The sequence below is a fragment of the Amphiprion ocellaris genome, chromosome 22 (genome assembly GCF_022539595.1).
Source record: "Amphiprion ocellaris isolate individual 3 ecotype Okinawa chromosome 22, ASM2253959v1, whole genome shotgun sequence".
Classification (NCBI taxonomy): Eukaryota; Metazoa; Chordata; class Actinopteri; family Pomacentridae; genus Amphiprion; species Amphiprion ocellaris.
Window position 1 is genome coordinate 7,719,699 of NC_072787.1, and position 17,407 is coordinate 7,737,105.

At 44.6% G+C, this 17,407-nt stretch overlaps 1 protein-coding gene across 5 annotated transcripts in view; it reads left to right on the top strand.

Moving 5' to 3' along the window:
* nrp1a (neuropilin 1a) overlaps window positions 1-16,288 on the top strand; it is a 60,148-nt gene extending 43,860 nt beyond the window's left edge. For 3 of the 5 annotated variants that reach the window (XM_055007168.1, XM_055007167.1, XM_023262628.3), the window contains exons 8-18: window positions 1,262-1,417; window positions 3,536-3,680; window positions 7,375-7,706; window positions 8,973-9,117; window positions 11,242-11,352; window positions 12,098-12,148; window positions 14,085-14,228; window positions 14,344-14,621; window positions 14,759-14,855; window positions 14,982-15,035; window positions 15,148-16,288. In XM_055007168.1, coding sequence (XP_054863143.1) covers window positions 1,262-1,417; window positions 3,536-3,680; window positions 7,375-7,706; window positions 8,973-9,117; window positions 11,242-11,352; window positions 12,098-12,148; window positions 14,085-14,228; window positions 14,344-14,621; window positions 14,759-14,855; window positions 14,982-15,035; window positions 15,148-15,434 — 1,800 coding nt within the window. In that variant the 3' untranslated portion in view covers window positions 15,435-16,288. The remainder of the gene's footprint in view (window positions 1-1,261; window positions 1,418-3,535; window positions 3,681-7,374; window positions 7,707-8,972; window positions 9,118-11,241; window positions 11,353-12,097; window positions 12,149-14,084; window positions 14,229-14,343; window positions 14,622-14,758; window positions 14,856-14,981; window positions 15,036-15,147) is intronic. The other 2 variants (XM_055007169.1, XM_023262629.3) reach the window with 1 other exon arrangement.
* The last annotated feature ends 1,119 nt before the right edge of the window (window positions 16,289-17,407 follow it).

Here is a 17,407-nt window from a genome sequence, read left to right on the forward strand (position 1 = left end):
CTCATCATGATCTTGGAGACCTGTTCCACCAACGCCCCGGCTTCCCTGCATCACTCCGTCACGTTTTAGCAGCGTCTGCACGCAACACCATTACTCCTCATTAATGTCAGCTCAGCCTGTCAAAGATGGTGTTAACGCTTGTTAAAATTAAGCATGCTGCTTATACACTGAGGGGTTGGAATTCTTTGAAAGTTTTTCAGGTTCGCACCGCACCCACTTTTTGCTCCTGTTATGGATGAAGGGATGGTTCGTGGGGTTAAGTAGCCTCCACAGTGGTCAAAGGGAGCCCATTTGTTATTTCTGGTGGCTGAAAAATTGCGTGCGAGTCCCAGAACTAGAAACAGCTGACATCTTCTCCAGACCTGTACTTTCCCGGTGAAGTTAGACAGCAGCGCTAACATGATCAAAAGCCAGTTTGAAGGCTATTTCGGGTCACAGGAACAGAAGCCAGGGTGACATATAGAAGGACTTTGCGTGTGTTCTTTCATTCCTGGCAGTGATGATGGCGTTTGTGAACAGGCGTGATGGTTGGCAGACAGACACTGTGCTCTTTTTCCAGGTCTGATGTGAAGCAGCCACTCACTCTGCCCAGCATCATCTCTAAATACAGCACAAATACATTTTTGGAAAATATATACATGAACATGACTTGCACCCAGACGCTCACACATGTGCCTCTCTGACCCCGCGAAAATATAATAGCCCTGCAGTAATGTACTGCAGTTCATGATTACTTTATAAAGCCCTGCATATTTTAAATGCACAGTATTTGATATTCAATCTGTATCTCGCTTTCCTCCTGGCCGATTCTGATAATGTGATTGCAGACCCCATTCTATTCAACATTCACTTTTATCCAATAAGCTCTTGTCTCCCATCTCAGGAAATTAAGTTGTCATCTACTGTCTCTTTCATTAATGTGAATATCATTTCATTGCTGTTTATTAAATTCCAGGTAGCCGCTGATGAGCTTATGGCCAGAGGTGATTCTGATGGTAGAGCTGTATTTTTTACTCTCCAGATTGTCTCTGTATTATTAATACAGTCTGTGTGCATTGAAAATATTTTCTACAGAAGTTATTTATGCACTTGAACACACAAAGAACGTTACATTTGGCTCTATGTAGCTCAGTTAATCAGTATTCTCCTCAAAACTGAAGGGAAAGAGGCTTGCAGCAGCTACTGCAGAATTTTCTCTGTAAAATGCAGTCATTTAAAGCAGTGTTTTCTCAGTTGTCTCTTCTCTCTTTGCCCTCTTCAGGTGGACCTTGGGTTCTTGCGGTTCGTTTCAGCCATCGGTACCCAGGGCGCCATTTCCCAGGAGACCCGGAGGGTTTACTTTGTCAAGTCCTACAAGGTGGATGTCAGCTCTAATGGAGAAGACTGGATCACTTTGAAAGAAGGCTCCAAACAGAAGGTATTTCTCAACATTTATGTGATAAAACTTTCATTTCAGCCAGGGATGGTGTAATAGCTTCACCTTTAAGCTCTAAGTTAAAAAGTGAAATCAACTGTGAAGCCCCAGCAACCTTTCTGGATATGTTTGCAGCCACGAGCTCTACATGGGACTATTTGCAAGAAGCTAAATGATAACAGTAGTGTTGTGGATTTTTGCATCTCCCTGACCAGAGACTGGGCCATAAAAACTGCTCCTGCATATTTACTGCACTTGGAATATCCCAGTTCAGTAAAGGAGCCAGCTGAGTTGAATTGTGGTCTGTTCCAAGTTTCCTTTGAGCTCAACAAAAGGGAAACTACGCGGCTACATGTACTTTAGTCTGTCTCCCAGCATGCAATTATACCCTTTGATGATATGGTAATATACCCAACATCAGTGTTAAGTGGATGGTATTTACAGCAAAAACTGTGGTGCTAATATAGCACTGAAGCAACTACAGGGAGGATTCTTGTATGAATGTTGCCTCTGTTTTATGTCAGGCACCCATCAACTTGTCATAAAAGGACAAGGGATGACAAAAGACTTGACAAACAAGAGTTAAAGGGGGTGGATGGAACTAGGAAAGGCTGTCAAGTTTGAGCAGCTGGGAGAGGTGGGCCCAGAAGAGAGGGACAAGAAAAGGAAGGAAGGGAGGGATGGCATGCTTGACCGGAGCATGACAGGCTGTAACCATTGATCGCTGATCAGCCTGTCAAACAGACCAGGTTTTGTCCATCTGGAGGCAAACACAGCCTGCACTGTGGGTGTCCGGAAGGTCATGGAAGCATGTGTGTGTCTGACAGTCCTCATGTTTGCATGACATGTAAATACTATGAGACATTTTTGAGTGAAACAGTGAGAAAAGAAAAAAGTTCCCAACAGCAACAGAGCATCCAAACAAGCGTGTTTGTGCTGCTGTGTACATATGCCCCAAGGCTTGATTCTTTTATGGTCTCTCCAAAGTACACAGTCCCCTCTGTAAAGTGGCAGCTTAAAGGTGCCGTGGTAAGCCCGGCCTGTGTTTTTCCGGACTCTAAAGTGCTTTTGTGCGGAGGGGCACCATTTGCTGCATGCTGAGCCTGCAGTTTGGCATCTTAGCGCAGCCCTGGAAAAAGCCACTTTACAGTTAGCGAGTGGAGAGGAGACTCGGCGTGACATTTAACAGAGTGGATGACTTTGTTCCAGGGTCCCTTAGTGATGTAGTTGACAGGTATTGCTGGAGGACTGAGTGGCGAAAGGGTAGGCTGGCTATATAGAGTAATGGGTACGCCCTTGTGACGTTTTAGTTCATGCTAGATTAGCAGAAAGGCTATCTTTCTATCTTTCCATCCTGCTCCTCTCAGCTGGATTTCTCTCTGCCCCATAGCTCCTCAGTCAGGCAGGTCAGGAGGTCGTACGGTCACCGTTGTGATTCAATTACCCAGAATGAACTGTGATGAACTGTAGGGAGTCGTTCGGATGGGTGGCCGGCCCCTCGTATGGTGCTAGTAAACTGTCAACTGACCCTGGGGGAGAACAGTGACATCTCTGACCTTTCAACAAGACACTGCAGTAAAACCTACACCAGATCTGGAAGCAGAGGACAGAGAAAGGGCATCTTGAGCCAATCTGGTCTTTTAAGTGTTACACATCCCGCCTCAGGTTTCATAGTCACAGGAGACTGCCTGATTTGGCTGCAACATGTGGTGCAAGAGGAGGAGCAGGGGCAATTCCAGAAGTAGCAGGGTAACTGTTTATCTGTGCGGCAAGCTTTCATACTATCCTATGTATTTGTCTTGTATAAAAAATAGTTATTGAACCTCAAGGTAAAGATCGCCCCTCTGTATGTTTCAGTAGATTGTCAAGTTTACTTCTTGTGTCAATGTCTTGACTGAGTACAGACAAAGTTCGATCTCTCAGCTCCAGTTGTTTTGTTTATTTTATTTCAGATTCACAAGAAACATTTTAAACATTTGTTAGTTGAAAAAGAATGTGAGTCTTTCCTTGAATTGTCTGTTTCTGTATCTAATGCAGCCAAAGCCTCAGAGAAATTCTGACTCTGCATCTCAACTCAGCATAATCTGTCAATAATTTACTTTTCTCCTGCTTCTTTCACAGGTTTTCCAAGGCAACACCAACCCAACAGACGTTGCCAAGACGATGCTGCCTAAGCCCACGCTGACGCGCTTCGTCCGGATCCGTCCCGTTACCTGGGAAACAGGCATCGCACTGCGCTTCGAGGTGTATGGCTGTAAGATATCAGGTTGGTTACTGCTGAGATCCCTGCTGATCCACATACATATACAAACGCATTGCAGCACTATCTTTGCTCACAGCTACCACTGAACACTGACTACTCTATTATAGAGGTTTTGCTGTAACTGTATACGTAACACTTTCAAATGCAGTAGCCAGCTGATGCCACCAACTCTGTATGACTTCCGCACATGTCTGTGTTTTTTAGCTTCCTTCTTGTTGCAACACAGTTTATTTCCCATCCAGGCCCCAGTTGGCCAAACACCTCACTTCTGCCAGGTGTGAAATGAAGCTCTATTTCTGCAAGAGTCCCCCTCTAAGGCTAAGAGAAGCTGCTGCATAATAGAAAAGTGGCACATGAAGGAGGATTACATATTTATGTTTCCCCATGTTTAGTTGTACGTCATTTAATATAAATGGAGCCAACAGCTGGCAGGCAGAAGGAGTTGGAGCTGGGTGGGCTCTGCATCGCCCCATCCCTTATGCTGATCTCTTCTCAGCCTCCTCTTTAGTCTGCAGTCTGTCTTTTACTTACGTAGCTTTGATTTTGGCAACACTCTTCTTATCTTTGCCTTTTTGTTGATGTTATTTTAATATGTGGTGTGTGCAACTGCCTTTTGCCTGGTTTTAGCACATCTGTGTGCATCTCTGTGGGATTATGAGCATGTGTATTGAATTCTAATTAGTGTTTGCCAGTGTGTTTTGTTCTTCTGTACTTAGATATGGAATATATCTTTCAAGGACAGACAAAAAAACAGAAAGTATCTGCTTTTTGTCAATGTTGTTAGTTCAGGCATTAAGGATTGGATTAAAGTTGGGGTCAGGATTGGTTGTGGCCCACTAAATGCCCTCATATGTGAAGAACGTGAAGAGAGTGTTTTTGTGGAGCAGTTACACATTACATATGCGTGGCTGTTCATGTAATAGCAGAGGGCACTGTGGGTACAGCAGGGTTACAGCTGGGGCGTATGTTTGGGGCATACGACCAGACCGCTGCACAGAGCGTAAACACATCACAGAATCGAATTCACCACAGGGCCTCCGTAATGACGTCAGGACCCCTGGGTGCTCTGAAGACGCTGCCAGCTTTACTGCATGCTAGCAGCACTGTCAGAGAGACAGAGGGAAACTCTGAGGCTCTTGAGGGCTGCATAAACCCAGTGACTCACTCATTTCTACACTGAGTTATGGATCCCTGATACCAGACCTTTAATGAGAATTAAAGTATGGAGAACTTTTTAAGTGGATCTCCACATTTCCGGAAAAGTGCTGCCATAGCAGCAGCCGACCACTGCACCAAATGTGACGGAAACTAGGGGTGTGGAGCTTTATGAAACTATTCAAATGTGCATTTCCATCTTCCCACCCTCCAATTTTGTTGTCAAGACTTTAAGTCAGGTACGTCGAGGAGTTAAGCCCCAGAATGTTGCGGGATGTTCCTTTAATTATCATGGTCACAAGCCCCTGCTGATACAAACAGCTACTCATTAATAAAAAGATCCACCGCCCTGCTGTTTGTAAATACGCCATGGTATATAAATATCACTGATGAACCACTGATGCTCCACCCAAACCCTGAACTCAGCCCACAAAGCCATGTATCTCCCTCTCCACGCCTGCACTCCACAAACATACACACAAGTGTTTGTTCCTGTGGGTGTGTCACTGTGTGCATGCCATCTCGGCAGCTTCTGTGATCGCAGCTGAAGACGATTAACAGCTCCAGATGACCCGGGGAGTTCACTCGAGAGTCTAAACTCAGCTCAGTGTCACAAACGCACACAGACACACTCTTAATCACACACGTACCTTTCTCTATAGCCTCCCACTTCAAAGGTGTCCAGTGTGCAGGGTCTTAGCTTTGCTCTGCCACGGGCTAGCTCTTCTGATCACTCCCAAATAGATCTCGGCCAAAGACGAAAGAAAGCAAAACAGTCAAGAGGCTTCCACACCGACAGCATTTGTTACTTGAGCTCCACTTTGGAGTTTTCTAGAATGCAGGACCACAGATTTGTCTGATGGGTTGGCATTGGAGCTGCTTTAGATATCCAGAGAGAGAAAGACATGTCTGAATGAGGCTTTGTTCTCCAAGTTTTCACTTGCTTTTCCCAGATGCAGCTATGCTATTGAGTCCTGCAGTGGTACAGTGCATACTTTGTCTCATGCAGACACAGAAGAAGTAATAATGCCTGGATTTATCCCTCCGTGGGAGCAAGATAGTAAATATGTTATTGCTTACCACAGGTCTCTGAGTCAGTGTCCCAGGATTAAGTGTTGGGAAAAGTTCGGACACGGCAGACAGGAAGGTTTAAGCCTAATACAAGTATCAGACTTATAGTGTCAGTTGCAACATCGGGAAACTTCTGTAAACTCCTGCGTGTTCTATGAGCTTCACAGAGATGCATTTCAGAAGTGCATAAGATTAACAATAGGATTTAGATGTAAGACTTAAGTTGCACCATTAACCACTGATCATAGTACCCGTGGGACACAAAGACTGTGAAGAAGTTTCACAGACCTTAGTACTGTAAAATGTTACATGAATATTAACAAATAATGCTGTATGCCTTGATATAGTAGAATCTTGTCTCTTGTTTTAATCCAGATGCAAATCCCAGCAGGGGACAATTGAACTATGAAAAATGATTAAATACCTATCTATCAAGCAGTATGGAAGTCCAGCGACGTGATACATCAATACAAATCCAAAATAAATGTACTTTACTTTTTGCTATATTTTAGAAATGTGTAGAAAGGTTTTGTCAGGTTGTTGGATTGCATCTGTTCTTGTTGACAGTGCCGGTAGAGATTTACAGTAAATAACATTTCACTAGATAAGGGCACAACTACAAAAACTTTGCAAGCCAGAGATTTTGTTTGCTACTGTTCAAAGGCAAAAACATGTGTAAAACTTTAAGAATCTGATTCATGCATGCAAATGCATCCAAGCTGTAGCAACAAGTTGTTACCCAATTCAACTTTTAATACAAAGGGTTGTCACCAAGAAGAAGGGATGCAGAAAAATGGGAAGACAGCCATTTCCCTTTGTAAACAAATTGGAAATACACCCAAATATGCTAAAACTTACACACTTACGATAGAATAAGATCAGAGAAGTTGAACAAAAGGAGGAGAAGAAAGTTTGAAATGTGGACAGGAAACAACGAGGTGTTCAAAGATGTGGTCCCACAGATGTTGACAGCTGTGGAGCAGAAGGTAGATGAGTGCAGCAGTGGATAAAACACAAAGAGAATGTGTTTTTGTGTGTGCGTATATGTGAGTCTATAGAGGGAGGGGTAGGGAGATGAAAAGAAAACGTGCTCCCAGAATGCAGGAGGTGGAAGCACCAACAGAGAGAAGGGTTTTAATTGGCTGCCTGGAGACAACTGCTTCAGGCAGAAGAATTAGTATTCATGAGATCAGCAGACAGAGAGAAACAGAGAGAGAGAGAATAGAGGGAGAGATCACAGTAACATCACAAAGAGTTTGGGGACTAGTCCTCCTGACTCTGACTTTGACTAGCCCTGTTGCCCCTAAATGAATCTCAAACTCACCAAACTGGAGTTGTGGCATGGTAAATTATGTTGAACATCAAGCCTTTAGATATAGATCAAGACTTGTTTTTTTATCCATCATCTCTGCAGGTTTTCTTTAATTTGTATCAAAAAGCTAACACCTTTGCCTTCCCTTTTGTCTTTTAGAGTACCCATGCTCGGGCATGCTGGGTATGGTATCAGGCTTGATCACTGACAACCAGATCACTGCGTCCTCCCATACGGACAGGAGCTGGGTACCAGAGAATGCTCGTCTGCTGACCAGCAGGACAGGCTGGACCCTGCTGCCCCAGCCACAGCCCTTCACTAATGAATGGCTGCAGGTGGATCTAGGTGAGGAGAAGCTGCTGAAGGGGTTGATCATCCAGGGAGGGAAGCACCGTGAGAACAAGGTCTTCATGAAGAAATTCCGCCTCGGCTATAGCAACAACGGCTCCGATTGGAGGATGGTGTTAGACACGAATGGGAACAAGCCAAAGGTGAGGGTTTGTTGAACACATGCTACAATACCCTTCAGCAATGCTAAAGACTGTCCAAAACCACTGTGTTGTTTGTTCATTTCTAGTAACAAATTAGAAGCAGAACCCTAACCAAGGAACCCTTGATCTTTTCTTTCTGTGTGACCACAGTTATTCTGGGGAATAGGCTAGAATGGATGGAAAATGATTTGAATACATGCTTCTAAAAATGTTTCTCAGACACGTCAGAACATCGATTCTGATTATGACGCATTTAGTCAATTGTCACTAGAGCGTTGCGCCTGGTAGTTGTGAGTCATTCAACAGTCATAGCGAGTCAATTTCAGCAGTGCTTTGAATCACATTAGGATAAGCATCTCAAGTCTCTCAGAGTCCTTTCCCCAGTTCTCTCTTCCTGCTTTGTATTCTGCACGACACACGGCGTTCAACCCTTTCAATGGGTAGTGAAACCTCTCCAGAGAGAAAGGAGGGGTGAAGGGAGTCAGCGGAAAACAGGGGAGGAAAGAACAAGCAACGTAGAGAAGTGACCAAAGATTTATCTGCCTGCACAGAAGACACACACCAACACGCTGCTCAATGCATGCACACACTTACACACAAATAATACATATAAACTCTTGTACACAACCACACACACCTCCAAGAAGAGCTGCAACAGCCCATCCCCAATTACAAGTGTCCCTGACAGGGCATAAATCTGATCTAGATGGGCTGATGGTTGATTTATGAAGGGAGTGAGGAGGATCCATATCCCGCCTATCCTAGTTAGCTGCCTTTCTCCTTTTGCCTAAGAGGTTCCCAGCATCTAAGGCTCACCAGGCTCCTTCACGTGATCACACCCATTAATCCACTTCCATCAATCCTCTATCTCCTTCTTTTCTTGCTTTTCTCACACCTCCCATTCTCCTCTTTTCCCTCAATTATTCCTCCCCTTGCGGAAGATCTGAGAAAGAACTGAAAGAGCCGAAAGTTGCTTTTGACAGAGGTGTGTGTCATGCTGTCGTTGCCGTTGGCCTCCTGCGTCACTCACCTAAGCTGTGCTTTAGATGTCAGCAGGATGAGAGCGATCTGGTCATCTTCTTTTCTTTCCCATCATCTTTCTACTTACCCAGCTCTCTCCACCCCTCCATATCACTTCTGGTTTTTGGGAGGCAGGAATAAGTCTGCCTCAGGGTATATGCAGTCGGAGAGCTGTATCGTTCAAATGCCCAGCAGTGACATTATTAGCAATATGCCACTTTATGCCTCCTCTCTTTTCCCTGCCAGATATTTGAAGGTAACAGCAATTACGACACTCCTGAACTGAGGACAGTGGAGCCCCTGCTGACCCGTTTCATCAGAATTTACCCAGAGAGGGCCACTCCTGCTGGGATGGGCCTGCGAATTGAACTCCTGGGCTGCGAGATTGAAGGTAAATTTTAAGAGATGGAACTTCCAATAAAATGTATTGCATTGTTTGTGCTCTGCACCAACAATATTTCTGTGTATGTTTGGTGTCATTACTGCCAATGGTGCTGATTTCTACATCAGTAATTTTGTGGTGGCAAAGTTACTATCTAGAGAGCAACCTTCCCTCCAAGGTGTTGACATTTTCAGCTGTAGTAATGCTTTTAAACGTAGTAATGACATTATACTCATGTTGTTGACGTGAAAATCGTCTCCAGTTACGCTTGCATTTTTAGTAAGAATAGTAATCTTCTACCCATGATGATGACCTTAGTAGACACACCTAGATCTCAGTACCTTAATTCTCAGACTGACTGTACATGTGTTCACATCTGAAAAGTCTTGACGCTCACACAGGTGAGCGATCTATCATCCCAGCTAATGACATGGCTGTAAGTAGCTTGCACGTCATGTCTTTGCCACAGTCCTGGTTATTTAAAGATGTGTATGAGGGCTCCCTGTGTTGAGCCCACAGCTGTCCAGCTCCTGCTCTTTATCCCTACAAGGGACAGTTGTCTTGTCTCCATGTAACATCAAAGCTGCCCCCATAGCTAGCCACTTCTGGAGGGGATCAAATGAAAGCCCACCTGGCCCACTAGGATTATTGCATCCTGGCCCTATCACACTCCTCAAAACCCCTGCCTGTCTTTCTTCTTTCAAAGGACATTCACTTTGCTATCTTTGAAATTACCCCTATTTTTTCCTGCTCTTTATCTGCCTCTCTCCAAGCTGATGTAGCACAGAAACAGCTCAGCAATATACTGTGGAGCATGCTAGCCCTAAGTGGATTTACATATTGGATTTCAGGGAGGCCCGTTCTCTTGTAAGCCTCATGGACTCCCACCGGGAGCTTTAGTCAGATGATAATGCTTGTTTTCAGTGTTAATGCCAAACACACACATACTCGCACAAACGTATGCACACAGCGCAACCGCAATCACCTTGCCAAACATGTGGTTACAGGCAAGCATACACAATCATGCATGTACACAGGTGCTTGTACAAGTGTGTGTGTCCGTGTGGCAAGCCATAACAGGAGGGCTAAATCCTCATTTCTGTGAGAGGCTCCCCTGACGCAGCGCTGACCCCATCCCTGACCTTCCCCACCCTGAATCTGACAGGAGCTGATCTGCCTCATATTTCATCTAGCAGAGGGAGAGAGCACGGACATCGGCTCACACACACTCACAATCTCACACACACACAGATACAATACACATTTTTCAGGCCTATCTGTCTCTGCCTGTCTTTCTCCCCCTTGCTGCTCGTTCTTTTTCCTCCGTCTGCACTGGGGAAGCCCGTTCATTACTCAGTCAGCGTAAACACACACAAAAGCACCCACACCACAGAACGGTTGTGCAGCACTGGAGCGTGGAGTGGATCTTGGGCCTTGCCCACATCCAAGTGAAGCAGGGCCGTAATGATAGGCCACAGTGGCAGCCAGGGGCCCTGCCTATAGCCAATCCTAAGTCCTGTTTCTGCATCTTTGAGTTTGAGCCGCCCAAGCCCAGAGCACCATGCTTTAGCTTCAGCTCTATTTATACACCTCCACAGCTTGATAAAAGGAGGGATGCTAATAGCTCAAGCCTATATTAAGGCCCAGAATGTAATTGTGGACAAAGCATGCTGAGATTACAGACACAGGCAGGCTGAAAATCTACTTTCTGAACATGCTTTTAGTGTTTGTTGAGCTACCAGTTTCTGATGACATCTAGTTCTTTGTTTTTTGGGGGGGTTTTTGCAAGCACTATTGTAAGTCGCTGTGGATTAAAGTGTTTTCCAAGTGAAAGATTTCCTCTCATACTGAATGTGTTGGCTGAGGTAATAACATGATCAGACAGTGACTGGACCAAATGGGAATGTAATCCTATACATGATCAAAATTCTCTACCCTACCTTACTGTGCCGTCTCTGCAAAATAAACGAAAACATGGATGACTTCCATGTTTTGCTCTTTTAAATGTGGTCCAAATCAGAACGCTTTAAAGCCAAAGCTTCTCTCGTCCAGCCCCTATCCCAGTGCATTTTTCATTTTTAACTTAAAATCTAATCCATGTTGTCTGCTGTCTCTTCTTCTCCATCTTTCTAGCTCCTACACTCCCGCCCATCACAGTAGTCCCGAGCACTACCCCGTCAGACGAGTGTGACGACGACCAGGCGAGCTGCCACAGCGGCACAGGTGATGACTACGACGTGACAGGTGCTAACATCGCCTTCATGAGACTGCGACCAACTCTCCCCTCCCCTTGTTGCCCTTCCTCCTGCTATGGCTCACACTCAATCTGCTCCCCTCGATTCACCACCTCTTCCCCAGCTTCAGCATTCTCTGCCACAGTTTGATTTCGATACCGCAGCTAATCTGCCATCTATCGTGCACACTCGCATGCATGCACGCACCCACACGTGTGCTGGCATCCACACAGCCACAATTCGCTGCACCTGTCGCTCCCACCTCTCTGTTCAGTCTACGTCTTCTTACCTCCACCTGTGGAAACTCACTGGGGGGGAGTTATTGCACTTGCACTAGAATTGATCCGCACACACCTGCTCCTCAACCTACCAGCAGCAAGCTCTGCCTCGCTCTATCATTTCATCTATCACCTGCTTTGTCCTCCCGCTCCTATTTCCCCACTTACTCCTCTTGGCCTCATTTCCTACTAACCCAGTAACTCTCTATGCCTGCACTGCTGCCTGCACTCCCCATTAACCAGCAGTCTCCAATGATGAGCATGGCACAGTCACAGTCACGTGTTCTGAAAGTATTACATCACGTTAGATATACCAAGAAAGAGCATTTATTAGAACGAAGTGAAAGACAAAGCATGTGTTTATTAACTGCAATTAGACAGCATGGATATATTAAGTGCATGAGAACAGTTTTTTAGGAAAGGAGCCTAACTGTTTGCAGACTATTCTAACTATGCAAATGTTCTGTGTTGTGACAGGTGGCACCGTGATGCCAGAGACCACTACTGCTGAAGTGGATACCATCCCAGGTGTGCAAAAAATGATATATTTTTCATTCCAATCCACAGTCAGACATCTTACTTATGACTGAACATGAAGATTATGAGTGATGACATATAGAGTAAATATTTATCTGTTCAAGGTTTGTTTGGAATTTATTTTTATAGATTTATTGAGAAGTGTACCTTAGCTAATGATTGCCAGCTCAAGGCGGTCTCTCGCCTCTGATGTGTGTCTGTTATTAAAGCAGATGATATGGCCTTGAGAGGCAGCCACTGACAGAGTGAGGGAGGTTGTGTGATGCAAGGATAGCTGATGATTAGCACTGGTGCTCTGCTGCTGCCTTCTCAGCATAATCACTAATCACTGGGCCGACACTGACACACACAAAACACACACACTCTGCAACACAAAACCGGAAAGCACAATGCAAATGGCCAGAGGAAATTTGGCGTACTTTGGGGCCACATGCACGGACAAAACACACATATGAGGGTCTCCTATAGCAGGTTGATGAGGCAGCAGCCAGCTGAGAGGCTGTGCCCCAGTCTGACCTTGGCTAATGGGCCATGGGCTCCACCCAGCCCCCTTCGCTCAATCAGCTGGCTCTGTGGTCTGTCTGCACTCTGCTGGGGCACCGGCAACGATAATAGATGAGAGCTGAAGTGCAGATGTGTGTAAGCATATATGCATAAGTGTGTGTATGGATGCATCTACGTGTCTGTGGGTAAAAACATATCTGTCTGACTTTACAATTCAAGAATCTCAAATCATGCATGCTAATAAGCTCTGTGTGTGTGTGGGTCTGTGAGTGTAAGTGTGCACGCACCCTAATCTCAAAAGATGTAGCTTAAGTTGACATTTGGCAAGAAAAAGCTCTTTTCCTTTTATGAAATGACCAAATGAAACATGTGGCTGCTCATCTTATCCAGAGCTTGTTGGTAGCTTTGGTCAAAGCCTCCCTGTAATGGAACAAAAAAAAAGGAAAAGCCAAAGCCTTTTTAATTGGGAATGGGATTTCTATGCAAAAAAAAAAGGGGCTTGGAGGCTGAAATGCGGTTCCACATGGGAATTCCATCCTTTGTGTTTAATGGGTAAATAGAGTCTGCAGAAGCTAGTTAAAACCTTCCCATTATTAAAGGGAATATTGGCTGGTATATTCTGTCTTTTGGAGAGCCGTATCTCGAAAGACATCTCATGCTGGAGTATAAAGCCATGGCTAACATCCCAAATATCTCACTCCCTTGTGTTCCTTGGAAGTCTTTCTTCATGTAATTTGAAAAACACTAAAGCCTGAGCTCCCACACATACTCTGGCCACTATTGAGGCTTCTTCAGCGCGGCGTGTGTCCATGGGGGATTGCATTGTTGGAGTGGGGCCCCGGCACTGTTACCATAGCTGTCTTCAAATCTCAAGTCCCTGTTCTCATTAAAATCCTCAGCTCTCAGCGGGTTGCTATGAATGTTTCTTCCTGAACTGGACACCGTGTCCAGACTGTGTCTTCCTGTCCCTGTCGTTGTGCCGTGCCTATTCTCAGTGTCTCCTTCTGTCCGTTCTTTACATACCCTGTTACATTCATTAAAAGACATCATTAAACACAGGCTAGATATAAGGTCCGCATGAGGTCTGCGCTGTCAGTTCACTCTCTTTTTCATGTCAGAGCTATAATTTGTCTTCTATCCCAGTCTGTTTCTGGCTCCTGAGTTAGCAGCTACAACCTCCCCAACATGTGGGTCTCTAAACTCACGTCCCATGATTCTTTGCTGCCCTCTAGTGCTTGTAGCTGATCATAGTAATTTGAAGAAGCCCCAAAGAATAGCCTGTAGTCATATCATGACAGGCCCTGCGGTCATTGTTCAGGGAAAGCCCAGAGCTACTGGCAATTTCTCCTTTATTAATAAGGAGGATGATTGGTTTGATCTCCTGTGACACAAGATCTTGACATTTTCTTCAACACACTTGCAGCTTTCCTGTGGTTTGCCTGCGACTTTGGCTGGGCCAATGATCCCTCCTTCTGCAGCTGGACATCAGAGGACACTGGCTCTAGGTGGCAGATCCAGTCCAGTGGCACCCCCACCCTCAACACTGGACCCAACATGGACCACACAGGTGAGACTCTATATATATCTATAATTTAAAAAATTATAACCTCCACTTTATGCTGAAAGTCTGATTTCCTTTCAGGAATTTTGTCTGTCACTGACGCAAGTTAATTAATCCACAGGTGGATCAGGGAATTTCATCTACACCTTAGCGACGGGCCCACAAGAGACTGAGGTGGCTCGGCTCGTCAGTCCTGTAGTGAGCTCCCCAGACTCTGACCTGTGCGTATCCTTTTGGTACCACATGTTCGGGTCACACATTGGCACACTACATATCAAACAGCGCAAACAGACGGTGGATGGACCTGCAGACATCCTGCTGTGGACCGTCAGTGGTCACCAAGGCAACCGCTGGAGGGAAGGTCGTGTCCTTGTTCCACGCACCAACAAACCTTATCAGGTAAGTCAAAATTCTCATGAATTTTAGAAGAAAAACTGCACCACTATTCAGTCTATACCTTAGTTTGGGCATTTGCTCTTTCCATTGTGTCACTCAAGAAAAGGGAGCTGAAAAGTCACTCTGTGCTTTTTTTGAAGGTGGTGATCGAAGGTATGGTGGAAAGAAAGAGCTGGGGAGACATTGCTGTGGATGACATTAAGGTTCTAAATGGACTCAGCATGTCAGACTGTAAAGGTGAGGCTTTTAGTGCTCATAGCTCCAATGCCTGCATTCAGTTCCTGATGTGAAATAGGACTATACAGGCCTGACTGCAGTTTATTTTCCTTTGGCATTGAATTTAATTAGAATTTCTGTTTAAAGATCCTGACGTGCCCACTGAGCCGATGCTACCGGAGGATAGCTTCAATGAAATCCGTGAGTCATTTCACAGGGACAGTGTTTTCACACCATCCCTTTTCATTTGCAAACTCTTCTCAATTTATATTAGACCTCTCTTCTCATTTTTCTCCTCTGTTTCTGTCTCCAGTTGAGGAAATCACAGAATATCCAGACTTTGTAGAAACCAACCAGATCAGTGGAGCGGGCAACATGCTGAAGACGCTCGACCCCATCCTCATCACTATCATTGCCATGTCCGCCCTGGGCGTCTTCCTGGGTGCCATCTGCGGTGTGGTCTTGTACTGCGCCTGTTCACACGGAGGCATGTCGGACAGGAACTTATCAGCTCTGGAAAACTATAACTTTGAGTTAGTGGACGGTGTCAAGCTAAAGAAAGACAAACTCAATGTACAGAGCTCATACTCAGAGGCGTGAGCTGGGACTGAGTGCATTCATGTGACTGTATGACGGGCAGAGCTCGCACAAGACTGTCTCTAGACATAACCTCTCGTCTATCTGCGAGTAGACGGGCTCAAAAGGACTGCCAACACCCTCAACTCACTGGATGAGGGCCAGGTTCAGGAACCAATGGGAGGTTTGGACTGATCCATGCTTTTCTCAGGAGCTGCAGTATAAAGAACCCACCAGTAGGGGACACTGTGTACAAATAAAATACAGAAAAAAAATATGTACAGATGATTTAGATGCTATTTTAATTTTCTATTTTGATTTTCATTCATTTTTACAATCGGATGCTGGTGTTGAGACCAATTTATTAATAATGTTTAAAGTATTTATCGTTTTCTGGGAAAGAAATGTTTTTTTTTTTTAATTATCAGTTCATGAAAGCTGTTGTTTCTTTTCGAGTTTTGAAAGAGACGTATCAAAATCCTAAATGAACCATATCCGGTAAAGCTGTAGAGATGCCCCATAAGCGAGGCATACAGATGTGCCCATAACCCATGACCCCTTTCTCCTTTCACCCCTATCCCTCTAAAGAGAAGGTCCCATTCATGGCAATGTATGGTTCTGACAGTGCCTTTAGTACATTTTGGTTGGACTCCTCTGTTGAAATGGGTGTTTTTTTACTGTACTTGGCTTAAGTTATGATGACAGGAAACAGGGGCACATTACCTTCTAAATACCTGCAAAACAGGAGAAACGTTTATCACTGCGCTTTGTTTTGTTATTTTTTTTGTTTGTTTTCTGTCCAAAAACCACACACTGTAAATACGTTTTAATATATTTTATTGCCCTTTTTAAAGAAAGTAAAAAGGAAAAAAGCTGCAGTATCCCTTTTTTTCATGGGTTTGTGTGTGTGTGTGTGTAAATACAATCTTCTGACTGTTTCGTGGAAGGTGCAGTGTTAATTTTAGATTATGTTGCTCAGGCAAGCAAGGTTTGTGTGATGTTAAACCAATTTTCAATGTGCATTCAAGCCATCTGTCATCGAAACACCCGCTTCATGAAAAACCACCGAAGGACGAATGACTCAAATGGTAACACACGAAAAGAAACTGAAATGTGGAACTCTTAGAGCTCTTTTTCTACTGATCTCTCATAACTTTATGATATCTCTGCTGTTAGTTTGAATGGTCACTATAATATTTTCAGATTGCTTCAAACATGCTGATGGCAGAGAAGGTGGTAAAATATAATAGATATGTACCAGCATACCAAAAACAAAACACCAATTATCATTGCTTTATTTGCTTTAGTCCTTGACTAGCTCATCACCTCCAAACGTCACTGTGGATTGTTCACTGAAGAAGTGCTATCTGGACAATGCAGCTTGAATGCACTTTGTTTCTGATTCCCTCATGATTAAAACTCTGTTTCAAAGAGGGTTTAACACACTAACTGAAGAATGGTGCTATCAGTAATTTAGCCAGACACATGTTTCTCATGAAAAGTTTGTATTGTCCACATGCTGTAGTGTAGCTTCAAGCCTTTCGGGCCGCAAAGAGTTTTACGTGTTTCACGTGTAGCAGCCATAATGTTGTGATGTCAGAGTTGATGTCAGTCGGATGGGACACCGGTACAGCGTGGGGATCGAGTGGCATCACCTGAATCAGGTCATCTGGCCTCCCTTCGTGGCTTTACCAAAGGATGGTCACCCCTTTCTTGTTCGCTGGGGGTTCTCACCAACACACAGCATACTAACTATCCACAGTTCATCGATGGTCTCCACTCACAAAAGAACTGACTACTTGCTTTGCCCTGTCAGAGAACCCCCAAGAGAAAATCAAGAGGGGGAATGGCAGGACACTTGGAGAGACGAGCAATGTGTGTCTGTTTTTCTATCTCTTTTTAAGCTTAAAAGAAGTTCAAATGTCACCATGATGTGAACTCTTCGCATCTCTATTAAGACTCTTGTTTGCAGATGGATGGATGGGACAATCTCACCA